This window comes from Brassica napus, unplaced genomic scaffold (genome assembly GCF_020379485.1).
Source record: "Brassica napus cultivar Da-Ae unplaced genomic scaffold, Da-Ae ScsIHWf_2632;HRSCAF=3384, whole genome shotgun sequence".
Classification (NCBI taxonomy): domain Eukaryota; kingdom Viridiplantae; phylum Streptophyta; class Magnoliopsida; order Brassicales; family Brassicaceae; genus Brassica; species Brassica napus.
In genome coordinates this window covers 281,245-306,241 of record NW_026015932.1, presented here as the reverse complement: position 1 = coordinate 306,241, position 24,997 = coordinate 281,245, and the positions used below count along the sequence as shown (strand labels likewise).

General features: G+C 36.8%; 3 protein-coding genes, 2 long non-coding RNA genes and 1 pseudogene across 8 annotated transcripts; 4 read left to right on the top strand and 2 right to left on the bottom strand.

Annotated features, from left to right (window-relative positions):
* Positions 1-4,598: 4,598 nt before the first annotated feature.
* Positions 4,599-6,294, bottom strand: LOC106422190 (annotated as a pseudogene).
* Positions 6,295-8,852: 2,558 nt separating this feature from the next.
* On the top strand, positions 8,853-10,121 carry LOC106422191. The gene is made up of 4 exons (XR_007334380.1): positions 8,853-9,166; positions 9,547-9,859; positions 9,926-10,007; positions 10,082-10,121. It is a non-coding gene; the product is annotated as an uncharacterized LOC106422191 (long non-coding RNA).
* Positions 10,122-11,292: 1,171 nt separating this feature from the next.
* Positions 11,293-12,187, top strand: LOC106422241. The gene is made up of 3 exons (XM_048773757.1): positions 11,293-11,535; positions 11,916-12,030; positions 12,104-12,187. Exons 1-3 carry the CDS (start codon positions 11,376-11,378, stop codon positions 12,129-12,131), a joined length of 303 nt encoding a protein of 100 aa, XP_048629714.1. The 5' UTR covers positions 11,293-11,375; the 3' UTR covers positions 12,132-12,187.
* A 97-nt stretch (positions 12,188-12,284) lies between these two features.
* LOC111203831 lies at positions 12,285-13,698 on the top strand. The gene is made up of 4 exons (XR_007334379.1): positions 12,285-12,359; positions 12,434-13,002; positions 13,068-13,187; positions 13,257-13,698. It is a non-coding gene; the product is annotated as an uncharacterized LOC111203831 (long non-coding RNA).
* Positions 13,699-14,771: 1,073 nt separating this feature from the next.
* On the top strand, positions 14,772-16,484 carry LOC106422192 (MD-2-related lipid-recognition protein 3-like). Its single transcript, XM_013863015.3, has 4 exons — positions 14,772-14,992; positions 15,167-15,268; positions 15,366-15,565; positions 16,188-16,484. The coding sequence occupies exons 1-4, from the start codon at positions 14,899-14,901 to the stop codon at positions 16,320-16,322; spliced, it is 531 nt and encodes a 176-aa protein (XP_013718469.1). The 5' UTR covers positions 14,772-14,898; the 3' UTR covers positions 16,323-16,484.
* A 402-nt stretch (positions 16,485-16,886) lies between these two features.
* On the bottom strand, positions 16,887-21,191 carry LOC125575005 (probable methyltransferase PMT21). 4 transcript variants are annotated; one of them, XM_048773753.1, is made up of 8 exons: positions 20,920-21,191; positions 19,708-19,990; positions 19,474-19,622; positions 19,198-19,393; positions 18,914-19,124; positions 17,652-18,330; positions 17,500-17,577; positions 16,887-17,365 (listed from the first exon to the last, which is right to left on the bottom strand). In XM_048773753.1, the coding sequence occupies exons 2-8, from the start codon at positions 19,951-19,953 to the stop codon at positions 17,149-17,151; spliced, it is 1,776 nt and encodes a 591-aa protein (XP_048629710.1). In that variant the 5' UTR covers positions 19,954-19,990; positions 20,920-21,191; the 3' UTR covers positions 16,887-17,148. The 4 variants fall into 4 exon arrangements, with proteins under 4 accessions (XP_048629710.1, XP_048629712.1, XP_048629711.1 ...); XM_048773755.1 differs by lacking the exon at positions 20,920-21,191 and adding an exon at positions 20,132-20,203; XM_048773754.1 differs by lacking the exon at positions 20,920-21,191 and having other exon boundaries at positions 19,708-20,111.
* Between the last annotated feature and the right edge of the window lie 3,806 nt (positions 21,192-24,997).

Below are 24,997 nucleotides of genomic sequence, written 5' to 3'. Positions count from 1 at the left end.
GACTGAGGCATGCAGCCAGCCATGTGGAGCACGAGGTGGAACGGCAAGGCACGAGGTGTCGCGATGCATGCGACCGGGCCATGCGGCCAGACATGTGGAGGACGTGGTGTCAGCTTGCATGGGAGCAGGCCATGCATTCAGACAGGTAGAGGGCGTGGTGTCAGCTTGCATGTGAGCAGGCCATGCTGAAGGACATGTGGAGCACGAGGTGCCGCCGCGCATGCGTCCGGAGCCATGCGAAGCGACACACGGGCTGCCACACGGCTTGTTCCTGATTGGTTGCTGATTCCTATAAATAGGCCACGACCCCCTCTCATTTCAAACCATCCAGAACACATCAAACCTACTTCAAAACATAAAGAGAAAGCAAAGAAAGAAAGATCGAGTTTCGATAGTTTTCGAGCGATTTAGGCAGTTTTCGAGAACAGTTACTCTGCCGATTTTGAGTCAGCACTTGGAGAAGGTTCTTTTCAAGTGAAGAGAGATCAGTTATAGTGGAGACCAGTTCAAGTGGAGTTCAGTCAAGAAGAGGGTCTACTTGTGAAGGTCGGGAAAGGGTTCGGATCGCAGAAGTCGGGTTTGGGGTCAAGGCCACGGTCAACCAAAAACTGTGAGTTATAATCGATTGATTGCTGAGTTGTTTTCATGCAGGGTCCCGTTACTTGGAAGTTGGATCATGGCAGGAGGCCGGGTCTAACTGAGTAACGGTTTGAATAATTGAGGTTATGTTGATTGAGTTGATGGCATGCTTGTTATTGTTTGAGAACCGTAGTAGCATGCTAATGGTTAGGTTGATTGGTTAGTTAGCGAATGCAGAATGCTTAGATGATATCGCTAAGTTGTGGATAGTTAGGTATTCTGGAATTAGTCTTTATGCTAGATTCTGGAATGTGGTTGATTGTGTTGTGATTATTACTTGAAACCTTGTGTTATTTTTACCGGGTTTAGTATTAATCGTATATTGGCCGACAGCATTTGTGTAACCCACAATGCTAGGCATATTGGGGTGAGTTAGTGTTCCTTCAGACCTCGTACCCGGCGGGTTCAAGGAAACCCCTTATTCGCTGGATCGGGAAGACTCAGATAGACGGGGTCATGGCCTATGGCTGAGTGATTACACGACGGTGTAATGTGGCAGTGACCCGAAGGACTGTGGGCTGTCGCGCGGTGACCCGAAGGACTGTGGGCCGCGGTCGGTTGAAAGTTCCTTCTTTTGGCCTTCGTGGTAGGAAGATAGGATATTGCCGATAGTGAAGGAGGAACATAACGTCACCAGGGCCCGAGTTTGATATATATATTATATCGTGTTTTGGGTTGTTAAACCCTGGTTTAAATCGAGTTTGAGTTTGGTGATGAGCTAGTAATTAGCATAATGCTAGTTATCTTGCTATCTTTTACCGCTGCGTATTTCTGATATTGCTTATTGTTATTAAATTGTGTTGTTAGGTGAACCTCTCGCTTTAGATTGTTTGGGGTGGGATAGCGAGGGGTTGTATTTGTTAGTGGGGGATTGTAACTCGCTGAGTAATGCTAGATTACTCACTCCTCACTCGTTGTTGTTTTCAGGTGACCAGTAGTGAGCTTGTAGAAAGCGCGGGAGGCTAGGCTGGCTGGTGTAGATTTGCATCTTTTTGCTTAAGACGCTTTCAGACTATAAGTATGTACTTTCGCTTTCTTGGCATGCCACCACTTGTATAATATTTTGTGTATTATAAACCAGATATTATATAAGATAAATAAAGCGAATGTTTTGTGAAACTGCCTTGTTGTTCTGATATTAGCTTGTCCGAGCTAACACAACGTCAGATTGGAGTACAGGTTGAGAAGCTTTAGGCTTTGGTCTGACGGGACGTGTTAGTGGGCGGTCTGGCCTAGTTACGAATTGCACTTTTCGTGACCTTGGCCGGATCGGCCGTTAACCCGTCATGTAGCACTCCCGATCCGTGGTAGACGGTCGGCCGTCGGTCATGTTCTTGTTTGATTGTTGGCCGGTGGTTTGACCTATGCCTAGAACGGTTCGGGGGCGTTACATCCCTGACCCGAGCTGTCTCCAGGCTACCACCTACGCTTTTGCCAGCTGGCAAGTCATCTGCAACATAACCAAACCTAAACCAAAAGATGCTCGTTGCTCTCTTACTCAGCCTTCTACAACAACTCCGCCATTCTTTGCAACACTTGCGCTTGCGCTTGCGCTTTCGAAGACATCGACACCGACACATGCAACGCCAATGCTAGACAGCTTCTCCTCCCTCCGGACTCGCTCTTGGTACCGTTTGAAAATAGGACACTCAAGGCAAAAGTATGGGCAAAGAGGAAACACATGGCTTTCCCTAAGAAGCTTCCTTGTCCTGACAACTGTGGAATCAGTTTAAACTGGCATGTTAACTCGGGCTACGCTGATGGATGGTCGGCTAGGGTAACGGTTTTTAACTGGGGAGCTAATGTAGTGGGGACTGGTTTGCTGCTGTGGATTTGGATAAAGCTGGTTTAGGGTATGAGAATGTTTACTCCTTTAATGGGTCAAGAGTTCCACCTAATAACCAGACTATTTTCTTCCAAGGACTTCGTGGTATCTTCTTGATTGGTCTCACAAACGGGACGCATCCTGCGAGAGAGCCTAAGGTTCCAGGGAAAATGCAGTCGGTTATATCGTTTAAGAAGCATTTGGGGACTTTGAATATCCGAAAAGGAGATGTGTTCCCTAAGAGAGTTTTCTTCAATGGAGAAGAGTGTGAGCTTCCTAAGTTCTTTCCTAAAAAGAGTTTCGGGTAAGTGGGTGAAGCAAACATTACTGCGGGGAGTCTTTTTTTGGGACGTTAAGGAAGGCTCCACAGGATCCTGGGTCTGGAAAAAGCTTCTCCAACTTCGACCTGTCGCGCAAAGGTTTCTCAACATGGATATTCATGATGGGAAGTTGGTGAAATTTTGGACAGATATTTGGCACCCAATTGGCCGACTGATCGAGATCGTGGGGGACCGTGGGAGGCTGGAACTCGGCATAGCTACTAGCGCTTGTATTGCGGATGTCCTTGTGGAAAATGAGTGGAGGTTCAGACGTACTCGAGATACGACTGTTCAAAACATGATCGTCAAAGTCCAAGAGTTAGGAGTTGTGCTGGAAACAAATGTACAAGATGAGGTACTTTGGAAAAGGAAGGACGATGAGTATGGAAGGGAATTCTCTGCTGCAGCGACATGGGAACAGATTAGATGCAAAAGGCCGGTGGTAGTCTGGAGTAAGCTTATTTGGTTTGCGCAAGGAGTTCCAAGGTATGCATTTATCGCTTGGTTGGCAGTTAAAGATAGACTTTCAACAGGTAGCAAAAGGCGAGCTTGGGGGCAGGTTCAATGTTTTGTGTTCTGTGGGGAGCCTGATGAAACTAGAAATCACTTGTTCTTTGCTTGTCCTTACTCGTACACGCTTTGGCTACAAGTGATTGGCACACTCTTGCGGCCTCCTCCATCGCCGGACTGGAATGAGATTGTAGCGCGAATCATGGCAAGGTCTGTGGGGAGTTTGCAGTCCATACTCTTGCGGCTAGCATTTCAGGTCTCTATCTATTATCTATGGAAAGAACGAAATGAGAGACGACATGGACAGCCTGCAAAGCCTGTTGCTCAGTTGGCGAAGTTCATTGAAAAGACTATAAGACAAAGGAAGTACTATGAGAAGCAGACACTCAAAGGACTAATGCAATGTTGGTTTAGTGCAAGGCATCCATAGGAATAACTAGGTTTCATAGTTTGAGTTATGATAGAATCCTTTAGTTATTGCTGTACATAAACATTCTTTTTCCTGATGATCAATAAATTTAACAGTTCATCAAAAAAAAAAAAATTTCGGGTTGAGGTTATCTGGTATTGGATGCTTGCCCTTGATTCCCCTCGTGATCATGTGTTGGTTTTAAGAGGTGTTTAGGTTTGTATTAGTTATTTATGTAAGTTGCTTTCTGTTTAGCCATGGTGAAGAGACTTGAAGAGAATTGTTATGTATATTTAAAAAATTTGTGTGGTCCAAGAAACTTGTATCCATTAGTCAAAGTAACTGATGCAGAGTGAGTCGCACTGAACACACTTTTGCCCTTACTACAAATTGTGTCTCTATCTAAAAAATCTATTGGTAATGACTCTGGCACAGGGTGCAACTGAGGTGAGCCTTAGTTAATTATGTAAGTTGCTTTATGTTGAGCCATGGTCAAGTAACTTGAAGAGAATGTTTATATATCTCTTTATTCAAAGATTTGAGATTGAATAAATAAACTTGTAATCCATCAATGTGTTTTTAATACATTTTTGTCCATTACTACAAGTTGTGCTTTGGTTTAGAAGATCATATCCTGCCAACTCATTTGCACACATTTTTTCTTCATAAAAAATATTTAAAACTTCTACAACAGTAAATGAGCATTATGAACTTAAGAACGGTCTATTTCCTTCTTCATTTTCCCCATTGGTAAATACAAAAAAAAACATCTTGTTGTTCATATATAAATGCAACACCAAATTTTATGAACAGCTTACAAATATGTTTTTTTTCTTCCGTGTATTTGTGTGTATATGTTGGGAGTATTAATTCAACATTTCCAGATTTTCCAGATTGCTTTCCACCCAAGGAATCGTTTAAAAAGTTTTATCATGATTCCAAGGGTTTAAGCAAGAGAATAATGAACGTTCGGCAATACTATTTCTTAGCCTACAATAAGAGAGAACACAACACAAGATAAAACTTTCAGGAAGAGAGACACAAAGACAGCTCAGAGAGATAAGAGAAACTTAGAGATAACCTTTCTCAGATATTTCTTGTGAATCTTTATTGCTCCAGAACATGTTTTCTTGGCATCCAAGTTTCCACTCATGTCGTTAAGTATCTAATAGCATCATCACAAGGAAATGGTATGAGGAATGTGATTCACCAGAGTAAAACAAAAGTAAAAAAGAAAGACGTATCAATGTTTTTAACCTTAACAACGTCATCAAGTCCACGAGCTTCAGTCATGAGCTTAGAACTCTTGTCTTTCAAGACACTGGCCACTAAGAAAACAGATATAGGCAAAGGACCTTCCGTGCTTTTTCCACCATTCCTCATGTTCTGCCTCTCGTACTTTCCGCATTGGCTCATCGACTTTGGTTTACCGTTGGACACTTCGACTTTCTCACTCCCGCATTGATGCGCCTCGTATACGTGAAAGAGATCTGGGTCGTACTCAAGTGCCCACATCATCTATGGGAAGTAGATTTTGGCATTGAGATCAATCCAAGAATCAATAAGAAGACTATGCTTTATAAGAATAATTACCTCCCAAAGGTACAAAGAGTCACAAAACGAGAATTCTCTTCTGAACTGAACCATTAGCATCCGAATAGCACAGAGATAGTCACCTCCCCCCAGTTTATCTTCATTTCACAAGACCAAGAGCTTGGTTAACAGATGAGTATGTTACATATAGAGAGGCAAAGAAGATGTAGTAGTAGTTATACCTAGATGTTGGTGAAGCTTGGGGTCAATAATCTGAGTAATTGAAGACAAATGAGTAAGTTGAGCTTCAACTCCAACAGATCTCCCCGTGCTCCGGAAGTTTCCTCGCTTTTCATTTTGAAAAACACAAGAAAACACAAACGTTTAGTACCATACCAAATACATAAGACATATTGAAAGTATGGTTTAAGGTAAACCAGTACCAATCGACGCATTAATCTCTCAAAACAAAAAGAATGAATCAGCTTCGTCTTCAAGAAGAACAATCATTGGAGAACAAAGATCACTCATTCCTTGACAGTAACCGACATCTTGGTCTATCCAGGCATAAACAGAGAATATCCCAAAGCTTGGACAGATTCTCCTTTTTCTCATAAAATTCCAAAGACCTGTCTGTACGGTTCACATCAAGACCTGACAAATACATAAAACTAAACAACTGAGCGAACTTTTGGAGATAAAAGGAGCCATGATGATGATAAAGTCACACTAACCAATCTGGTGAAGTGATAGGAGCCACTGGATAACTTTCTTATCAACAGGTCTACGACTTGTGAGCTTTTTAAAGAAAACTGAACCATTTGAGTTTGTACCTGAGAGAGAGAAGCAAAATGAATTACTATTAGAAAAAAACTTAAGCTAATGGGGAAAAAAGGGAAGAAGATGATATTCTTTCAACGTATATGAAGATACTTTGGTATGGGACTTACCTTATAAACAGGCTCAAACCCACCCTCTCCAAGCTTGTTTGAGAGATTGAAATCTTGAGTTGCACTTTTAGGTTCCGAATAAGTAAATGTGAAAGGCTTTATTTCCATACTAAGCAGCTCTGCGAGAAAGAAAAAAAGAACAGTTCTTAAAATGAAGCAATCTGAAAGATGAATATTCCAGTTTGATGCCAAAACATTTTCAGCTCAAGAAAGAAAAAAAAAAGAGTTCTTATTACCTTCATCATCAGTGTACGGCTTTCTTCTTTTTCGTATGATGAAGATACCAACACCCGTAAGGATGCTCAAAAGTCCTAAGCCAACAATAATACCAGTCCTGTTCTTTCCCTTTGATGGTGGCTTATTATCCACAGTTGGTCTAAAATCTGAACAGCAATATGTAACCCCTTGTTAGGTATTTACTCACAATAGATAGTGAAAATCATCACTGTGTGTTACCTGGCGTTGCACTGACTGCCGATATTATTGGCCCATAAGCCCCCTGAATAGGAATACAACATGTTCCTTTTCCAGCTCAAAAAAGATGAACTTCAAGGTAATTTTCTGTCACATTTGCTTTATATTCTCTATGAACTGCCCTCTTAGTAGATCCACCAGCTGTTATGCGTACATCAAAATTCTTTTCCACAAGTCTTCCCTGAAAAAAATACATTTTACAGTTCATTAGAATCAATGTCGGAGGAAGATTGATTATCTACACCTTGATAAAGTGGTTCAGACCTGGACATAAATGTCAAATCGTCTTCTTCGAACCCCTTTCCAAGAGTTAGAACCTTCCATTTGTATTTCAGCAAACTGAAGTGTTACGGTATAGCTTCCATTCTCGAGCCCCAGGCCATAATTTCTTAGGGAAGATTCAGAGAGTCTTGCTGTCTGAAAAAGCTCTGAGAGAAGGGAGTTAACTAATTAACATGTGTATCTGCGAGAAGCTCTTGGTATCGAGATTAATAGCAATTGAACAGAAAAGAGAGATTAAAAACCTAATAATCCCCGCGAAGAATGAGTCGCCGCCGGACAATCTCTTTAGAAAACGTCAAAGATTCAGATTGTCGAATTTAAAGTAAGAAGGCAAAATCGAAGTTAGCCATAACGGAGAAAGGGAGTAGAAAAATAAGAAATGCAGAGAACTTGGTTTGGGGTAATGAGGGCTCGTTTGTATAGCCCTAAATTTATAGCAAGCTGTTGATAAAACAATGAAACGTCTGGATTTGAAGGATGAAGAATAGAGAGGTGGAACAAATATTGAAGAAGAGTTTAAAGATCACTGATTGATCAGAAGTTGCCAAGGTAATGCTAAACTCGCAACTCAGAGATCGGAAAAGACAGAGTGGAAGAGTCGAAGAATCGCAAGCTTGCAACAAAATAGGTTTTGGGCTGGAGATGGGGATTATAATTTTTACAAAGCCCAACCGAAATGCCCTTTCTAACTCAGAGATATTGACGTGGCAAAAAGCTTATTTTTCATTGGTTAATTTTAAATGAGAATGTGCACAGCCTTCTCTGCTCACCATATTCCCCTTTTAGTATAGGTTAGATATCAATACAATACTAAAAGCTCGATACGCAGCCTCGCGAGCGTGTCCACGTAAGACAAAAAAACAGCCAATGAGATTAAATTATTCGGCCACGTAATCAGAATTATTTGGGTTCTGAATTATTTTGTCACATAATATTTGCAATGGCCAATAACCCATTGAGGCCCAGTATCAAACCCTAGATCAATACACGGGTCCCTCTTACTTTTCGTCTTCCTTCTTCCTCTAGATTTTCATCGATTGAACGACGTTTTGTCTCTCCATCTCCACTGCAACCAATCTGTAGAGTAATCAATTGTCCGTTTTGGTTTGATTGATGGCTTCCTCTCCATTTATTTATAAATCTCTTCTTTCATGTTTTTTTTTCAATCAAAACTCTCTCAATTTGTTCTCGCGATGAAGTCGAACGGGAAAGCCATAGTCTCTCACGATCCGATTGTGAAGAAACCAAACGGCAAGGATGCTGTCTCCTCCACCGTTCTGGATCAACCAACCGGTAAAAACGCTGTCTCCTCCGCCAAGGTCCATAAGGTGATGCCCGCCGTCTCCTCCGCTGTACCGATCCAACCAAGCGGTAAAACAGCCGTCTCCTTCATCAAGGTTGATAAGGTGATGTTTTTCTTCCACTGTTCTTCGTCTAATTAGTTGTTGATATCAAACCCATTCTCTCTCTCTCTCTCTCTCTCTCTCTCTCTCTCTCTCTCTCTCTCTCTCTCTCTCTCTATCCTATCTATCACTACGAGTTTTCTCTGGTCAGTGGTGATGTCCCTGCAGAAGAGAGAGCATACGATTTCTTTTTTGGCTTTCTTCTCACATTCGCCTTTTAGCAGACGTCATCCCTTTAAACCTATGTGAATTGTCTCACATTACAGAGACTAATCAAAACCTCTCTGTGCTCCCTTTGTTTCAGGTTCGCTCCTCCGCCAAGGTTGATAAGGTGTTGTTTTTTAGAGACGTCTCATTTGGCATACAAGAAGGGGAGTTAAGGTTTCGGCTCATTCTGGGAGGCTCGAATTGTGCTTACAAAAACACTTATTGGTCTAGAGATGCTCCTTATCGATGAACAAGTTCGATCTGAAATTTTTAAAAAAGTTTTTATGTTATTACGCTCTTGATATTTACTCAATTGATCGTTGTTTTTACATGTTTGACAGAGAACTGTTATCCAAAGTTTCATCCCATCAGCAAGGATTGATACCTACTTGCCACACATGAAAGCATGATCTGTCTACAGACTGAATAAGTGTTTCGGATCAAACAGCAAAGTCATGTACGGGTTGCTGAGCCTAGGGTAGTCATCAGTTTCACTTCGAACTCTGTCCTCTCTGATCTTGAGGACAGTCGGGTTAATTTCCCTGATGATCGGTTCCGTTTCCATAGTTACGAAGAGTTTGAGGCAGCATGTGACCTCAAAGGTGATCTTTACGGTAAGATCTCATCAACTTCACATTGATTTTGATAACTGTTTGATTTGATCTTAAATATTTAAGTTGTATTTAGCATGTCCTCAGATTTAAATAGATAAAGTACTATTTGGTAGCATCTGTGGCTTTGTATATAAGTAAATTTGTCTATTTTAGTTGTAGAGTATCATGTTCTATTTTTATTTAGTAGATAGAGAACTATTTGGCAGCATCTGAGATTTTTGGTTATAAGTATTGATTGTCAGTTTTAGATGTGCAGTACCAAGTTCTATTTTTATTCTGTTTATATGATGAGATTTTGGTTATACTGATGAGATTTTGGTTATAAAAATATTTGTCAAATAATGTTAATCAGCATTAGTTTCTATTATTTGTTATTGCAGATTATGTTGGGCACTTGAAACCGGTGAATGGGCAGACACTGAATGACAGTGTGGTGCTTGACGAAGAGGAAATAGCTTCGACCCGGCGGCTTTTGCTCCATGTTTAAACTCATGAGTAAGTCATTCACAGTGTCTTGGATTTATTAGTATACTGTTTCTCTAATAACTTGGGTTTATTTTAATTGTAATGGACCAGTGATGAAGCTCTACCTATGGGACCAGGCTGCAGCAGACTTTTGTGCCAAATTCAAGTCGCATGGAAGCACTCCAAGGGTTATTTTAGTAACAACCGTCAACCCAAAACGTTTTGGAGGTTAGCATACTGAATGTCTTTTAATGGTTTATAGTTATTTTATGACTAACAAAGGTTCTGCAACAGGTGCTCTTGCTCTTGCTTCAATGTCATCCTCTCGGGTGTTTTTGGACTTTGATGTTCAACCAACCCGTGATTATGTCACTTGGTAGGTATTCCTCTTGTTGAAATTGAATGTGTAATTTCAGTCTAACTACATTTTTGGTTTCACATTTTCTTCAGGTTGGACTCAAATTTAGATGTGGCTAATAGGGTTGATGCAGCCTCGCGAGCATGTCCACGTAAGACCAAAAAAGAGCCAATGAGATTAAATTATTCGCCCACGTAATCAGAATTATTTGGGCTCTGAATTATTTTGTCACATAATATTTGCAATGGCCAATAACCCATTGAGGCCCAGTATCAAACCCTATATCAATACACGGGTCCCTCTTACTTTTCGTCTTCCTTCTTCCTCTAGATTTTCATCGATTGAACGACGTTTTGTCTCTCCATCTCCACTGCAACCAATCTGTAAAGTAATCAATTGTCCGTTTTGGTTTGATTGATGGCTTCCTCTCCATTTATTTATAAATCTCTTCTTTCATGTTTTTTTTCAATCAAAACTCTCTCAATTTGTTCTCGCGATGAAGTCGAACGGGAAAGCCATAGTCTCTCACGATCCGATTGTGAAGAAACCAAACGGCAAGGATGCTGTCTCCTCCACCGTTCTAGATCAACCAACCGGTAAAAACGCCGTCTCCTCCGCCAAGGTCCATAAGGTGATGCCCGCCGTCTCCTCCGCTGTACCGATCCAACCAAGCGGTAAAACCGCCGTCTCCTCCGTCAAGCTTGATAAGGTGATGTTTTTCTTCCACTGTTCTTCGTCTAATTAGTTGTTGATATCAAACCCATTCTCTCTCTCTCTCTCTCTTTCTCTCTCTCTCTCTCTTTCTCTCTCTATCTCTCTCTCTCTCTCTCTCTCTCTCTCTATCTTATCTATCACTACGAGTTTTCTCTGGTCAGTGGTGATGTCCGTGCGGAAGAGAGAGCATACAATTTCTTTTTTGGCTTTCTTCTCACATTTGCCTTTTAGCAGACGTCATCCCTTTAAACCTATGTGAATTGTCTCACATTACAGCATCTAATCAAAACCTCTCTGTGCTCCCTTTGTTTCAGGTTCGCTCCTCCGCCAAGGTTGATAAGGTGTTGTTTTTTAGAGACCTCTCATTTGGCATACAAGAAGGGGAGTTAAGGTTTCGACTCATTCTGGGAGGCTCGAAATGTGCTTACAAAAACACTTATTGGTCTAGAGATGCTCCTCATTGATGAACAAGTTCGATCTGAAATTTTTAAAAAAGTTTTTATATTATTACGCTCTTGATATTTACTCAATTGATCGTTGTTTTTACATGTTTGACAGGGAACTGTTATCCAAAGTTTCATCCCATAAGCAAGGATTGATACCTACTTGCCACACATGAAAGCATGATCTGTCTACAGACTGCATAAGTGTTTCGGATCAAACAGCAAAGTCATGTACCGGGTTGCTAAGCCTAGGGTAGTCATCAGTTTCACTTCGAACTCTGTCCTCTCTGATCTTGAGGACAGTCGGGTTAATTTCCCTGATGATCGGTTCCGTTTCCATAGTTACGAAGAGTTTGAGGCAGCATGTGACCTCAAAGGTGATCTTTACGGTAAGATCTCATCAACTTCACATTGATTTTGATAACTGTTTGATTTGATCTTAAATATTTAAGTTGTATTTAGCATGTCCTCAGATTTAAATAGATAAAGTACTATTTGGTAGCATCTGTGGCTTTGTATATAAGTAAATTTGTCTATTTTAGTTGTAGAGTATCATGTTCTATTTTTATTTAGTAGATAGAGAACTATTTGGTAGCATCTGAGATTTTTGGTTATAAGTATTGATTGTCAGTTTTAGATGTGGAGTACCAAGTTCTATTTTTATTCTGTTTATATGATGAGATTTTGGTTATACTGATGAGATTTTGGTTATAAATATATTTGTCAAATAAAGTTAATCAGCATTATTTTCTATTATTTGTTATTGCAGATTATGTTGGGCACTTGAAACTGGTGAATGGGCAGACACTGAATGACAATGTGGTGCTTGACGAAGAGGAAATAGCTTCGACCCGGCGGCTTTTGCTCCATGTTCAAACTCATGAGTAAGTCATTCACAGTGTCTTGGATCTATTAGTATACTGTTTCTCTAATCACTTGGGTTTATTTTAATTGTAGTGGACCAGTGATGAAGCTCTACCTATGAGACCAGGCTGCAGCAGACTTTTGTGCCAAATTCAAGTCGCATGGAAGCACTCCAAGTAACCACCGTCGACCCAAAACGTTTTGGAGGTTAGCATACTGAATGTCTTTTAATGGTTTATAGTTATTTTATGACTAACAAAGGTTCTGCAACAGGTGCTCTTGCTTTAATGTCATCCTCTCGGGTGTTTTTGGACTTTGATGTTCAACCAACCCGTGATTATGTCACTTGGTAGGTATTCCTCTGGTTGAAATTGAATGTGTAATTTCAGTCTAACTACTTTTTTGGTTTCACATTTTCTTTAGGTTGGACTCAAATTTAGATGTGGCTAATAGGGTTGATGCAAAGGTGGTCACAAAGACTGAAACAATGACAATAGGGGAGCTATTTTCCTATATCAAGCAGGAAGTAGAGGTAATATATTTCCCACGTTTTACAAATGCATTATGAGAAGGTTATTTGGTTGGTGTCGGATGTATGTTTGAGACTTCTTTTCCCAGTTCTATTTTTTGTTGACATGTCCGTATCTGATTACATTTGTCTAGAAGACTCATCCATTTTGCGTAAAGTCTCATCCGTTTATATTGATCTCAACATGTTCTTTGCAGTAGTCATCATAGTTCGAATTTCTGTCTAAACACTCAAGTAACCAAGAAGACTCAGTTTAGAAATGTACCTGCTGATGAATTGTGATGGAAGTATTTTCATTGTGGCATGTTGCTTGGTTTGAGTGCACATCAACTGTTGATGCTGTTTTCCACGGTTCTCCTTGGTATTATATTGGCTGCGGTGTGTGCCATACTAAGGCAATCAAAGGGCCTACATCACTCATGTGCAAGAAATGTGGAAAACATGAAGTAGATGGTGTTCCACAGTAAGTACCATAGTTTATATTTCAGTCATAATTTTGTGCATTCTTTTAATATTCTTCCATGGCAGGTACCTCACAAAACTGTCTGTTTATGACAACAATGACCAGGCGGTTTTGTTATCCTTGGTGAAGCTGGGCGTGAGCTGAATGGGAAACAAGGATCTGAGTTGGTTGAGAGCTACTTTGAGGTGATTACTAACCTCTATGTCAATACAGCTTATTATATTTATTCTAACAACTATTCCAATTTATGATAGGCCAATGAGAGCATGGGCGATGATCACTTAATCCCGGTGCCACAGACCTTGGTTGATACCATCGGACGGACATACAGGTTCATTGTCAAGGTATCAAACCGCAATCTTAAAGGCCAGATACACACTCTGACTGTCACAAAGGTACTCCCTCTTGATGCTCCTGAACCTGTAGAAGCTTTGGTAGAAACTGTCTCTGAGGAACCTGTGGATGGGAGGGTGAAGAGAGGTTCTGACCTGGTTGAATCAGGTGAAGCCAAACGTGTTAAGTCTGGCAATTAGATCTCCATTTATACTCTCACATGTTGGAGAATATGTTGCGGATTAAGTACTGGTTTTCATTTTATTTAAAGACTATGTTGTGCTTCATTTTCATACTTTGACTTTCAACATTTGAGCTATCTTGGCTCTGGACTATTTTGGTTTTAGTTATCTTTTGCTTATTTTTGAACTTATGTTTATCACTGATCATTACTACATGATATTGACTTTGATCCATGTTTTATTTATTTACATGCAAATTAACATAGACTTAATATCAACAATGCTTATAAAGGCTTATGTAAACATGTAGAGGGCCTTATAAAGTATAAATATTAGTCGTTGTTTATGTATTGTTTATTTGCACAAACCTTTACGATTATAATTTTTTAAAAAGACAGCTCATAAAGTCTTTTAAATAGAGTTCCACCAAATAACATAAAATGGAGAGTTTCTTTTTGTGCTTTCTGCTTCTGAAAATTTGTAGTAGAAATTTGATGAAGTGAGTGAGAAAGAAGGAGCGCTAAGTCAATATATGGAGGGAACGAAGCCAATGAATTAGAGCGAAGGGGTCATTGGCTTTGGTATGATAAATAAAGGTTGTGTTTACGATTGTTGAGAAAATAAAACCATAGTTTTCGTAGTATATAGGCGTCGCGTTTGTATTAGTACGTATTCACAAAGATTAATCCAACTTAAGAAAAACATACAATATAATTTATTAATTAAAATATGTATTGTTCGCATTTGTATGTTGTTCTAATTAAAAAATGTGTGTATCTATATTTATGTTCATATATTTATGTGTGTACCTTACCCGACTGATTTTGGTTGTGTGTAGAGCCAGAATGTTGTTAAACTTTATAATTTGCTAAGTATTTTAATAACATAAAATATATTGTTCAAAAATCAAAGAAAAGCTTTAAATAAATTTTAAATAATATATAATTAGTTATGGATACAAAAAAGTTTTCCATGTACAATTAGTTTTTTTTCTTGACTCACCATGAAAAATTAGTTAAACTGACCAAAAAAAATATATATATATATTTTCACCATTTTTCATCATAAACTATTAAACATCAAACATTTTCCTAGCGTAGCCGCAGACATCGCATCTAGTTACATAGTATTATTACTGACGATCCACTAATTTAGTACACAGTTGTTGACTATATATAAGTAGTAGGTATAACGTGGGAGATTAATATAGTAGAATATTGTCATATCACTTATTAAGTCTGAACCGATCCACCAATGTAGCCAGTCTTTAATAGACTACAAAATAGTAATATACATAAATATTCTAGACTATAAAATAGTAGACATTGATGGCACTATCATAATACATTACAGACTTGTTTGACGATTGAAGAGCTCTTTAATGGCTACATCTTACGTCCGGCTTCTGCTTCTTGTTCTCGCACCACTCCTCTTCTTACCGGCTTTTTGCGCTGTTGATTTTGGGTACTGCAATAGTAAGTATCTATCTGCTAGTCTTGATTTTTTATTTATTTTTTCTTTTCTTTTCGTTATTGAATATCTACTCTTCAAACCTTGAAAAAGTACTGTAGATATGTTTACTAACAATCTTCGCCTTGGGAAAACAAAAATAAATAATAATAATCAATCAATCTCTACGACTGTTGTAGAAAATGGATACGATTACGGTAACTTCAGTCGTGTAGAGATCTCTCCGAACCCGGTTGGACCTGAAGACAACTACCTAAACATTACTGTATCTGGTTATGCAAGTACGTAACCTTTTTTGTGATCTCCGAAGTTTTAGCTCTCTCTTTTTTCTTTTACAGTTTTTAATATATTTTCTTGATAAAATACTTTTATATACAGGCAAACAAATGAACAATGTAACTATAGAAGTGTACGCAAAATCAAAGAAAACTACTGACCTTCCAGGAGGATACTCTATCTGTAAGGTGGGTAATGCATGCGTAATTAGATCTGGCCTCTGTTTTAGTCCTGAATGCCCTATTGAAGCTCGCACCAAGTTTGTGTTACCTATTCCCAAAGTTCAAGTGGATGACCTTGAGGTATTATTCTTAATTTTAATATATTTTTTTGAGAAAGGGCGTCTTAATTTTAATACTTATATAAATTTAGATATACAGTTTCAAACTAGAACTGGTGTATCAAGTCGCAAAAGAAAAAAAAAATTGGAGTTTAGTTTTAGGAATTAGGACTTTTGATTATTGAAAAAGTATCAACCATGAATCATATTTTAATATGGATGATTTGGTCCGTATGATTTCTGGTTTAAAATTTAGTTGATTATATTTTTAGTTTTTAGTTTTGTTTAAATTAGCTTATATATCAACCTTTAGTCTTTTCAGCTAATTTAATTTTGGATTCTGTTTTTTTGGTATACACAGTTTATGTATCACTTGAAATCATATTAAAATATGGTTCGGTTTCTGAATCAATCTCTATCCGGATTAAAATTTGATTTTGAAAAAAAAAACTTTTTTTCTTTTTTAAAATCATGTATTTGTTTAAATAATGCATAAGAGGCATATATATGTGTATACTGTTATCGTTCCTTAATCCTAGACTCCCAGTCAGTAATCATTGAAATCGCATTGAAAGACAGCTAGGACCATTTAGGTTTCGTTAACATGGGTTTCGACTGACGATCTCTTTTTAAACTCTCTGAAGGATGACTTCAAATATGTCGTATCTCTGCTTGAGGACGATCTCGTCAACTCTTCTGACTATGATGAAAAGTATATAGAAAGAATGTGTGTTGACTTCGTTGTACCTATGTTGGATTCCACATTGGACTCTGCTTAATCAAGTCGGTGGGTGGAAAATATGTTATCAAGCATTTTTATGAGTTTTTTTTCGACATACTCGCGTGTCTTCCCCCTTTCTTAAGTGTGTTTCCAATAACTAATACCGAGTTCTGGTACTTTATGTTGTAATTTTGGTTTGCTAATACAGAGTTCACTCCAATGCACACTAGATTAGAAAACAATCGAACAAAAAGAAAACTGTAGACTCAACCTTTAGCTCGTTCAACCTAACAGCCTATCAATTGATATCCACAAGTGTGTCAACCAAAAGTAAAACAAATTTAGAAAATAACTCCTTTATCATGTGTTCCGACTAAATATATTACTCATGTATGTAACTTAGTTCAAAAGAGTATCTCGTAGAATTTACTTTAAGCACTATTTTAATTTTAATTTCAGTTGAACATACTTTTCTCATATGACGAAACGGTTCTATTCTCATGAGTTATCATGATTTAATAACTTTTCTTCCTAAAGCAGAGAAAACAATTAACGGTGCATTGTGCTAATGGTGTTAGACTAGTGGTTTAGTGTTCGGAGTAGGTTTTATTGCACCAACGTCTTAACGTGTAAAACAATACAACTAATCTCAAATCAATATACCTAACATTGAGGAAAACTCGACCTTGTCCACACTATAAGAAGAATATGAAAGTTAATAAATATGCTGGGATAATAAAAATGAATTGGTCGCTTTAAGCAGCTTTCTTGGCTTTGAAGCAAGACAAAGAACCTAATGCTTGGTGTAGTGACTTTGTTCTCAAGAAACCTCCGGACAAAACAAAAGCTTTTAGCTTAAGCTTTGGATTTGTCCCCCCTTTTTACTATTTTGTTTCAGATGAATACCACAGCTTCTTCTGGCAAACCAATAGCTTCTCATTCTCTGATTCAGACTCTGTTTGTTCCTTACGACAACTCCATCTCAGTCCTTTAGCAACTGATGCAATAGTATCCGCAAAATAGCTCGATTCGCGTATAATGGCATAGCCATTAGGACGCAAGATCCTATCCATTTCTAGCATAACATATTTCATCTCACACCTGCGTAAGACCAGACCATTACTTAGCACTTATTAGAGCATCAATGAGTTTCAAAGACTATATATATTAGCTCTTAAAGTTTGGGGCCAAGGCGAATGTTTCATCAAGTTTTGTCCAAGATCGGCTATGATTACCTTTGGCTCTCAGATGTAAACAGACCATCAACATGAAGAAGATCATAAGTTCTTGGATACGTCGAAAAAGCTTCACACCTATGAAACAACAGAGAACATTACATAAGTGAATTCAAAAGTGATGATAGAAGATTAGGTTTAGGTTATGTTACCAGTCATGATACGTTCCAATCAATCCACGATCAAACACAACAGGAAGTGTATTAGCTGCATAAGAAGAGACAACGTTCATGACCCACAACGGATCATCGACCAAAGCAGCAGCTAAACCACCATAAGCAGTATTCATATCCATCACATTCCTTATCTTATCAGACCCAATAGCAGGCAACAGCTTCTTGTAATGCTTAGCCCTCGTCTTCCACTTGCTACTATCCCTTTTAAACAAGCCACCGTTTCCTCCAGGAACATCAGAGACCCTCTCGGGAGTTGAGTGCAACCTCTCTGGCCATTTAGGAGTAGATTCCAAATCTGTCTTCTTAAGCTTAGGGCTTGGAACCACAACACAAGGGCGTAACGGCGTGTACCAAGCAGAGTCCGGTTCTAGGCTATCGTCACATTTTGGCGGGTATGCATCAGGGTCGTTAGACAACTTGTTGTAACACGTATTGTCTGGAGATTTCTGCCACACTGCGATATCGTCTTTCTTAGCATACAGTTTAAAGCACATTGAGGATAACAGATCTTGCAGCTTCTCGTAGTTTGATCTCTGCTCTTCAACGGTTGTGTCCCAACCTTTCCAACGGTTCTCGTAATTGACTGGTGGACCGGACAAGACCCAGAAGCCACCAGGTCTTAGGATACGGTGTATCTCAAGAAGATAGACCCCACCTGAGAAAAACAGGAACGAGACAAAGATTATTACATGAGTTTCAGTTGAACTAGCATTGTCAGATTTGTCCTTGGCATATTATCCAAAACGTGAAAACCGAATCCATACCGAATGAAAAAAACAAAAACAAAAAACAGAAAACTGGCTAAAGTTACAAAAAAACCAGTACTATTTCTATTTTTTCTAAATCCAAAAAATCGAAACCGAACTAATACCTAAATATCCGAAATATAACTTATTTACCTAAAAAATTCAAAAATCAAAAATTTAATTTATAAATTAAAAATTATTCAAAAAAAAAAGAATCTAAAGTACCCAAATATTTTTTTTTCATTTTTTTTGGAATTTAACTCGGGTTTTCAAATTTTGTCGGATTTTTAACCCTAAAAATTCGAACTAAATCCAAACAATTTCTAGTTAGGTTATGTTTTGGGCTTTATAAATAAATCCAACCCGAACCTGAACAGATCCTATCCAAAAATGCTTAGTTCATAAATGGGTCCTAAAACACCCCAATCCGAATAACCCTACTCGACCTGAACCTTAAACCCGAAGCCCCAATGATAAAGAAAAAATTATTACCAAACTCAGTCCATGGAATAAGGCATCTTGAGCAATGAGCCATATCAAATGAGTTTGAAGGGAAAGGTAGACGTTGAGTTGAAATGATGCCGAGTATCGCAGGGATACCACGCTCTAGAGCAAACTGGACTTGAGCTTCGTGGTTGTCTCTTGGGGCTAGTGACACCGTGAGGATACCACGGTCTAACAAGTCTCCTCCCCAGCTTGCAACCTTTAAAAACAGAGCAAAGTCTAAGAAGTTGAAGAAAGGAACCTCTAATATTATTTAATTTCAAGAAGCTCACCCCACAACCAGTGTCAATGGCAGTTCTTATGGTCCCATCTTTCATCTCAGGGATTAAATCTTGCATCAAATCGACATAAGCACTAACTCCATTTGGGAACATTGTACCTCCACCAGGGAAGATGAACTTCTCTCCCTCTTTCTTTAGCCAATGCTGGTTAGATTTCTGCTTGTTGATCCAATCATATGGCACATTCCTGAACATTAAATCACATCAAATTGTCATTTAACTTCAAAATATCTGAGGAGAGGAGAGATCTAGAGAAGCAATATTTACCTGTACCAACATTCGTTTTTACTCTTAGGCCATCTTATTGGTGACTTATACCCATTAGGAGGAGGGACCAGACATTGCTTTCTATCAAAGACAGGAGGACAATGGCGTTCCATGAAAGTAAGCCTGTGAGTACCATACTTCTTCCATTTCTGCCACCATACGAAATCAAAACATTAGCTAAACTCTTTTTACAGATTCAAGCACTAACAACTAAAGAAAGAAAACTGAGTGTACCCTTGGATCGGTGCAAGGAGTGTAATCTTGGTAGTCACTGCTACACTCCGGGAAAGAAACAGATTGAGGAGAGTTATAGGAAGATCCAGCTTTTGCAACATCATTAACTTGGAGTTTGTTCTTCCCACAATAAAGTCCACCGAGATAGAATGAAAGCCCACATAGTAGAATAAGTAAAACAGTCTTGGGCAAAATCTTTGTTGAACCTCTCTCAGCTTTCTCGTACTTCTCATCCTTATACTTCATCGTCTTTAGACTAAATTAAAGATAATAAATAGTATACCTGCAAGTATACATCAACTTTTGCTCAGAAATGGTTTTCCTTTATTGGGGGCCAAAACCAAGAACGAGAAAGTACTTAGAACAAACAGAACAGCGCAACTCAAGAAAAAGATCAAACAACAGATTGGATCAAGACACGAACAGCATCAAACACTGCCAGTTATGAAAGAGAATGATGGGGCCAGTCACTCCTTTGACAAATGAGAGACTTGAAGAGTTGAGGAAAAAAACAAAAGGACAAGGAATCGAGATCTAATAAGGGAACAGAACAACATTGCCGACATTAAAAGATATGTTGCTTTAATGTTAATCACATGCTGTTTGGGACCCATCAACTCAGATGCGACCGCCAGAACATGCTCTCACCATTTTCTATCAAACTCGAGGACAATAAACAATTGGTATATGGATATCCAAATAATAAATGCATACACATGAATGTATTCTATATCAGGGATAACGTTAAAACAGCTTCACTTTCGCATTTAAAAGTCTGAAAACAAATCTGCGCAAGAGAAAAGAAAAAGCTTGCACACAGCTAAAAAGCACAAAGGAAGAAAGAAGAGAATTAGAATTGATACTTGGCAGACACGGAAAGAACACAGTATAATTTGAGAAAGCAATAATAACATAAGACGGAAAACATACAAGTTAACAATTGAATCTGACTTTTTTGTTTTTTTGTAATCCAAATTCAAAAATTACAGACCGAAGAGTTTGCAGGAGAATCGACTGTGTTTTGTTCTTTGGAACACGAATTATGTATATGTAATAGAAAATTTGAGAAACTTTTAGATCTGTTTTTTTTTTAAAAAAAAAACCAGAAGTCGTGGAACTAGCATAGAAAAATCAGTGGAGATGCATGAAGACAACAAAAAGTCAAAAAAAATCTGATATGTAATTTTGATTGAGAGGCGAACGTGTGATTACCCCTAGGTTGTTCGATTCGTGTAGTCCTCTATTTCTGGACTCTTAAGCGCGATTCTCGAATTAACGATTCGAATGGTCTCCTCGAAGTTCGGAGGAGAGGATTTTCCGGCGACCGAGAGCGACTTCGGTTCTCTCTCTCTTCAGGTTTTTTAAATCCAAAATGGGAGAGAGAGAGAGATGAGAGTTTGCAGAGAAGCTAACGTTACGTTACCATATATATATATAGCTTCTTATGCAGATTGAGTGAAAATAAAAATAATTCCTTTTTTACTTTTTTTTCGTTCCCTCTCTGTCTTTCCTCTACTTTTCAATCTTTTACATTTTTTTTTAATTAATTTTGATTAATATTTATTTTTATTTTTTTGGGACAACAATTTCGGTTAGTATTATTTTCCACATAATTTGTTGTTTTTATTTAATTTGAATGTCGATGAAACAAAGAACAAAATAATAGTCACATGTTGTTTCTTAATTATGATGGCATCATGTTCTCTTAGCTGAAATACTTTTCCCATGAATGCCCACTAATATGTGTATTTCCTATATATTAATTGAAAATAAAGATTATAATCTTAAGTTTGTACTAATTAAAAAAAATACCTTGTTTAGATGAGAATATCTTAAACTTGCTTATTGCTGACATAGCAGCATTGCGAAGAGTCTTGGCATACCGTAGTCTAAAAAATGTCCCTAGCGAAATATAAATGTCGGACACATATATTCAGTTCCGAGCTAAGCGCATTTCTTTTGTAACGTTTGTAATTAAGTTTGGTCGGACACTCTATATAAAATATGTTCTATTGTAAAATATCATAACGTGTATTATTAGTTTGTCCCTTTGTAGTGTTCTCTTTGATCCGAGACTGTATACAACGTTTCTTCTTTGTGTAAAATATCATAAGAATGTGTATTATGAGTTTGTTCCTTTAGAATGTTCTCTTTGATATATTTTTTGTATTTTCAATGCACTTTTTATCAATTAATAATGACTAAATGTAAACTTCAAGAAAATTAATTTTATTTTCTGAATTTTTATTAGTTTAAAATTATAGGAAATATATAATCACAGAAAATTATTTATTTATTTTAACATGTTTTATTAATCTGTGTGAAAAAGCTAAAACATATATTCATTTTGAAATAGATGGAGTATCATTTTGAAACAATTTTTTTTTCTAGAATATGTATTTTTTTGAAACAGAATGAATATAAACTATGCCTATAGCCAAAAAGCCAACATTATAAATCTAAAATTGTATATATATATATATATATATATATATATATATATATAAAACAAAGCGACCATATATAATTCTTATATTTTTCAAAACCATAGGTTTATATTTTTCTTTTTTAAACTTAGTCCGCGCTAAGCGTGTATCTTATCCTAGTCTATATGGGTCTATATGGAGTATTATTACCCCCAAAATGTAGAATATCTTATGTGCCAGAGCAAATATGAAAATCTATAAATGATAGATCCTCTAGGAAAATCGTAACGGATTATTTTTAGATCGCCATTCCCGGAATTAAAGGTTTTAGTTTGGAAAAATGTATAATTGTTTGAGAAATTTTGAAAAAATACATTTGTATGAGATTTTAATTTGAATACTACACCATTATATTATTTTTTTGAAAACTACACCTTTGTATATGTAAATTGACTAAATGATCCAATTTGAATATTTAAAATTATTATAATATAATTTTGTCACAATATTATTTAAATATTTAAAATAACGAGTTTTTATTTATTTTCTTTTCAAAAAACAATACCATTAAATCTACACAATATCTTTCAAAAACATATCTTATAATTTCTTTTGAAAAAAAAAAACGCCTTGTTCCTCATATCTTCTTTTGATTTCTTTTTGCTCTCCATTTTTGTGAAGCATGTCTTCTACCATTTTTCTACTTTCTGTAATATCTTCCATTTGTTTTCCATTTTATGTTGTATAACTTTTCCTTTCCCTAATTCTTTATTTTGTGTCATTTACATATTTGTTAGTCTAGTTGCTTTTATGAGATTTTAACTTTAGAAGTGATAAATCCTGAAACAATCGCATATGCAATCTAGAAGACGCAGTAGATCCAGTAAAACCTGATTTTCAAGACTAAATAAATGTAGATCATCACCAAGAATCAGAAGCTGCCACTGAACGACCTGAACCTGGAGCATAATGTTTTTCTTACAAAATTTGGAACCTACGAAAACAATGATTCGTCATAACACCACAACATCCATGTATACAATTATCATATCAATTTGTTCATGTATTTATAGCACCCACTAAGTTACTGGTATTGAATTCAAGAATTTGAAAGAATTCACGTGTAATAACTTTTGCAGTATTTTAAATGATTTTATGAGATTTTAATGCAATTGTCTAATTCTTATGTTTACCTTTTGCCATAGAATTTAAGTGAATGTAAATTAATTTGATGGAATTCAAATGGTAATACTAACGCTATGAATGATAACGAAAAAATACACAACTAGTAGTTAACTCTTAGATATTTTTGTACCAAAATAAAACACCTTGGAAAATTTTACTTTTTGTAGATAGATTTTTTTTACTAAAGGAATCTTTTTGGGTGAACTAGCCATGGGCATTCGGGTTGAGTGAAACTGATGACATTTTATTTTATATCAAAGTGTAGAAACTTTTTTTTTCGGATATTCGGGTACCGTTCGGTTTTCGGTTCGGTTCCGTTTCCGATTCGGTTATTCAGATATAGAAATATAGAAACCATTCAGATATTTGAGGCGGTCCGATTTTGGTTTCGAATAATTTGGTTTGATTCTATTTCAGTTTTTCGGTTCCGGTTTTGGAAGAGGAGAGACATGGAATTGGACTGGTGTAGGTGATATGTCTTCTAAAGACGTAGTGGGTTACCGTGGGGTCAAATTGGTTCTAAAAATAACAAATCCCTTCATCAAAGCAAGGAATTGATCCTTTGCATTTTACATTACATTTTCCATTAAATTCTTTTCAAATAACATTCCTATTAAATCTAACAAATATTGAATAACACTAGAATTTAAATGAATTGATAAAATATGCAATTGAATAACATAAGAATTTAAAAGAATTGATAAAATACACAATTGAATAACACTAGAATTTAATGGAAACCATAATTCCTTCAGATTCTATCAAATTTCTAAATCCAATACCCCCACCTAATAGTTGGTATTGTATTTTTTTCAGAAAAAAAACAGCTAGTCTTTATAAACGTCACGGAACATCATGACAACATTCTAAATAAAGATGATTATTATAGTTATATATAAATCTAAAACTTCTTTGGAATCATGCGTTTTTCTGGTTTTATTAACTTTGTAAACATCAGATTCTTAGTCTTTTTTTTTACAAACTAAATTTAGTCATAACAAAACTGAAATGTTAAAATATTGAACTAATACATAATGCTTAAAAGGCCGTATATGATGAATAGAATATTTGTTTGCAACGTAATTGTGTAAGCTGTTTATATAGATTTTAAGTTATTTCAGAAATTTTTGTATTTGCTATCTTAAATCATTGACGTAGTTATCTCAAATATATGATTATTTCAAAACATAAATAATTTCGAATTCACATTTATTTTAATCTTTTAATTTTCTATTAAATTAGGATAAAAAGGTCTTTTCATATTTCAGAAAGTGTAATTTTCAAAAATTGAATATAAAGGTATATATTTCAAATTTCAAATCACAAATAGGGTACTTTTCAAATTATCCCTAATTGTTTTCCTTTTTACCACCAATTGTATTTTAGATTCTAATTTCGAAGCTTTAATTAAATAAGTATATTGAATTGTATCCCCGCCACCGACAAAACGATTCACCGTCAACGATACGATTCTTATGCATAACTTTTTTTTGTAAAACGGCATCACATGCATAAACTTAACCCACTCATACGAAAATCATAATTTTCTGGTAATTATTTTTGGGACTAAAATTTTACATAGTTACATGAGTTTCACAGTTTTAAATGTTCATGTTTCAACAAAAAATAAGATTTTTTTTTTAACAAATATAGGAAACCCTTTCTCAAAATTTTTTTTT

Coding starts and splice junctions, on each gene's coding strand:
- LOC106422241 (XM_048773757.1), top strand. CDS start 11,376: ATGTACCGGGTTGCTAAGCCTAGGGTAGTCATCAGTTTCACTTCGAAC. Junction 11,536..11,915: donor CCTCAAAGGTGATCTTTACG/GTAAGATCTCAT, acceptor TTGTTATTGCAG/ATTATGTTGGGCACTTGAAA. Junction 12,031..12,103: donor CTCCATGTTCAAACTCATGA/GTAAGTCATTCA, acceptor TTTTAATTGTAG/TGGACCAGTGATGAAGCTCT.
- LOC106422192 (XM_013863015.3), top strand. CDS start 14,899: ATGGCTACATCTTACGTCCGGCTTCTGCTTCTTGTTCTCGCACCACTC. Junction 15,269..15,365: donor TACTGTATCTGGTTATGCAA/GTACGTAACCTT, acceptor TTTTATATACAG/GCAAACAAATGAACAATGTA. Junction 15,566..16,187: donor TTCAAGTGGATGACCTTGAG/GTATTATTCTTA, acceptor AACTCTCTGAAG/GATGACTTCAAATATGTCGT.
- LOC125575005 (XM_048773753.1), bottom strand. CDS start 19,953: ATGAAGTATAAGGATGAGAAGTACGAGAAAGCTGAGAGAGGTTCAACA. Junction 19,623..19,707: donor CTCCTTGCACCGATCCAAGG/GTACACTCAGTT, acceptor GTATGGTGGCAG/AAATGGAAGAAGTATGGTAC. Junction 19,394..19,473: donor AAAAACGAATGTTGGTACAG/GTAAATATTGCT, acceptor TTTAATGTTCAG/GAATGTGCCATATGATTGGA.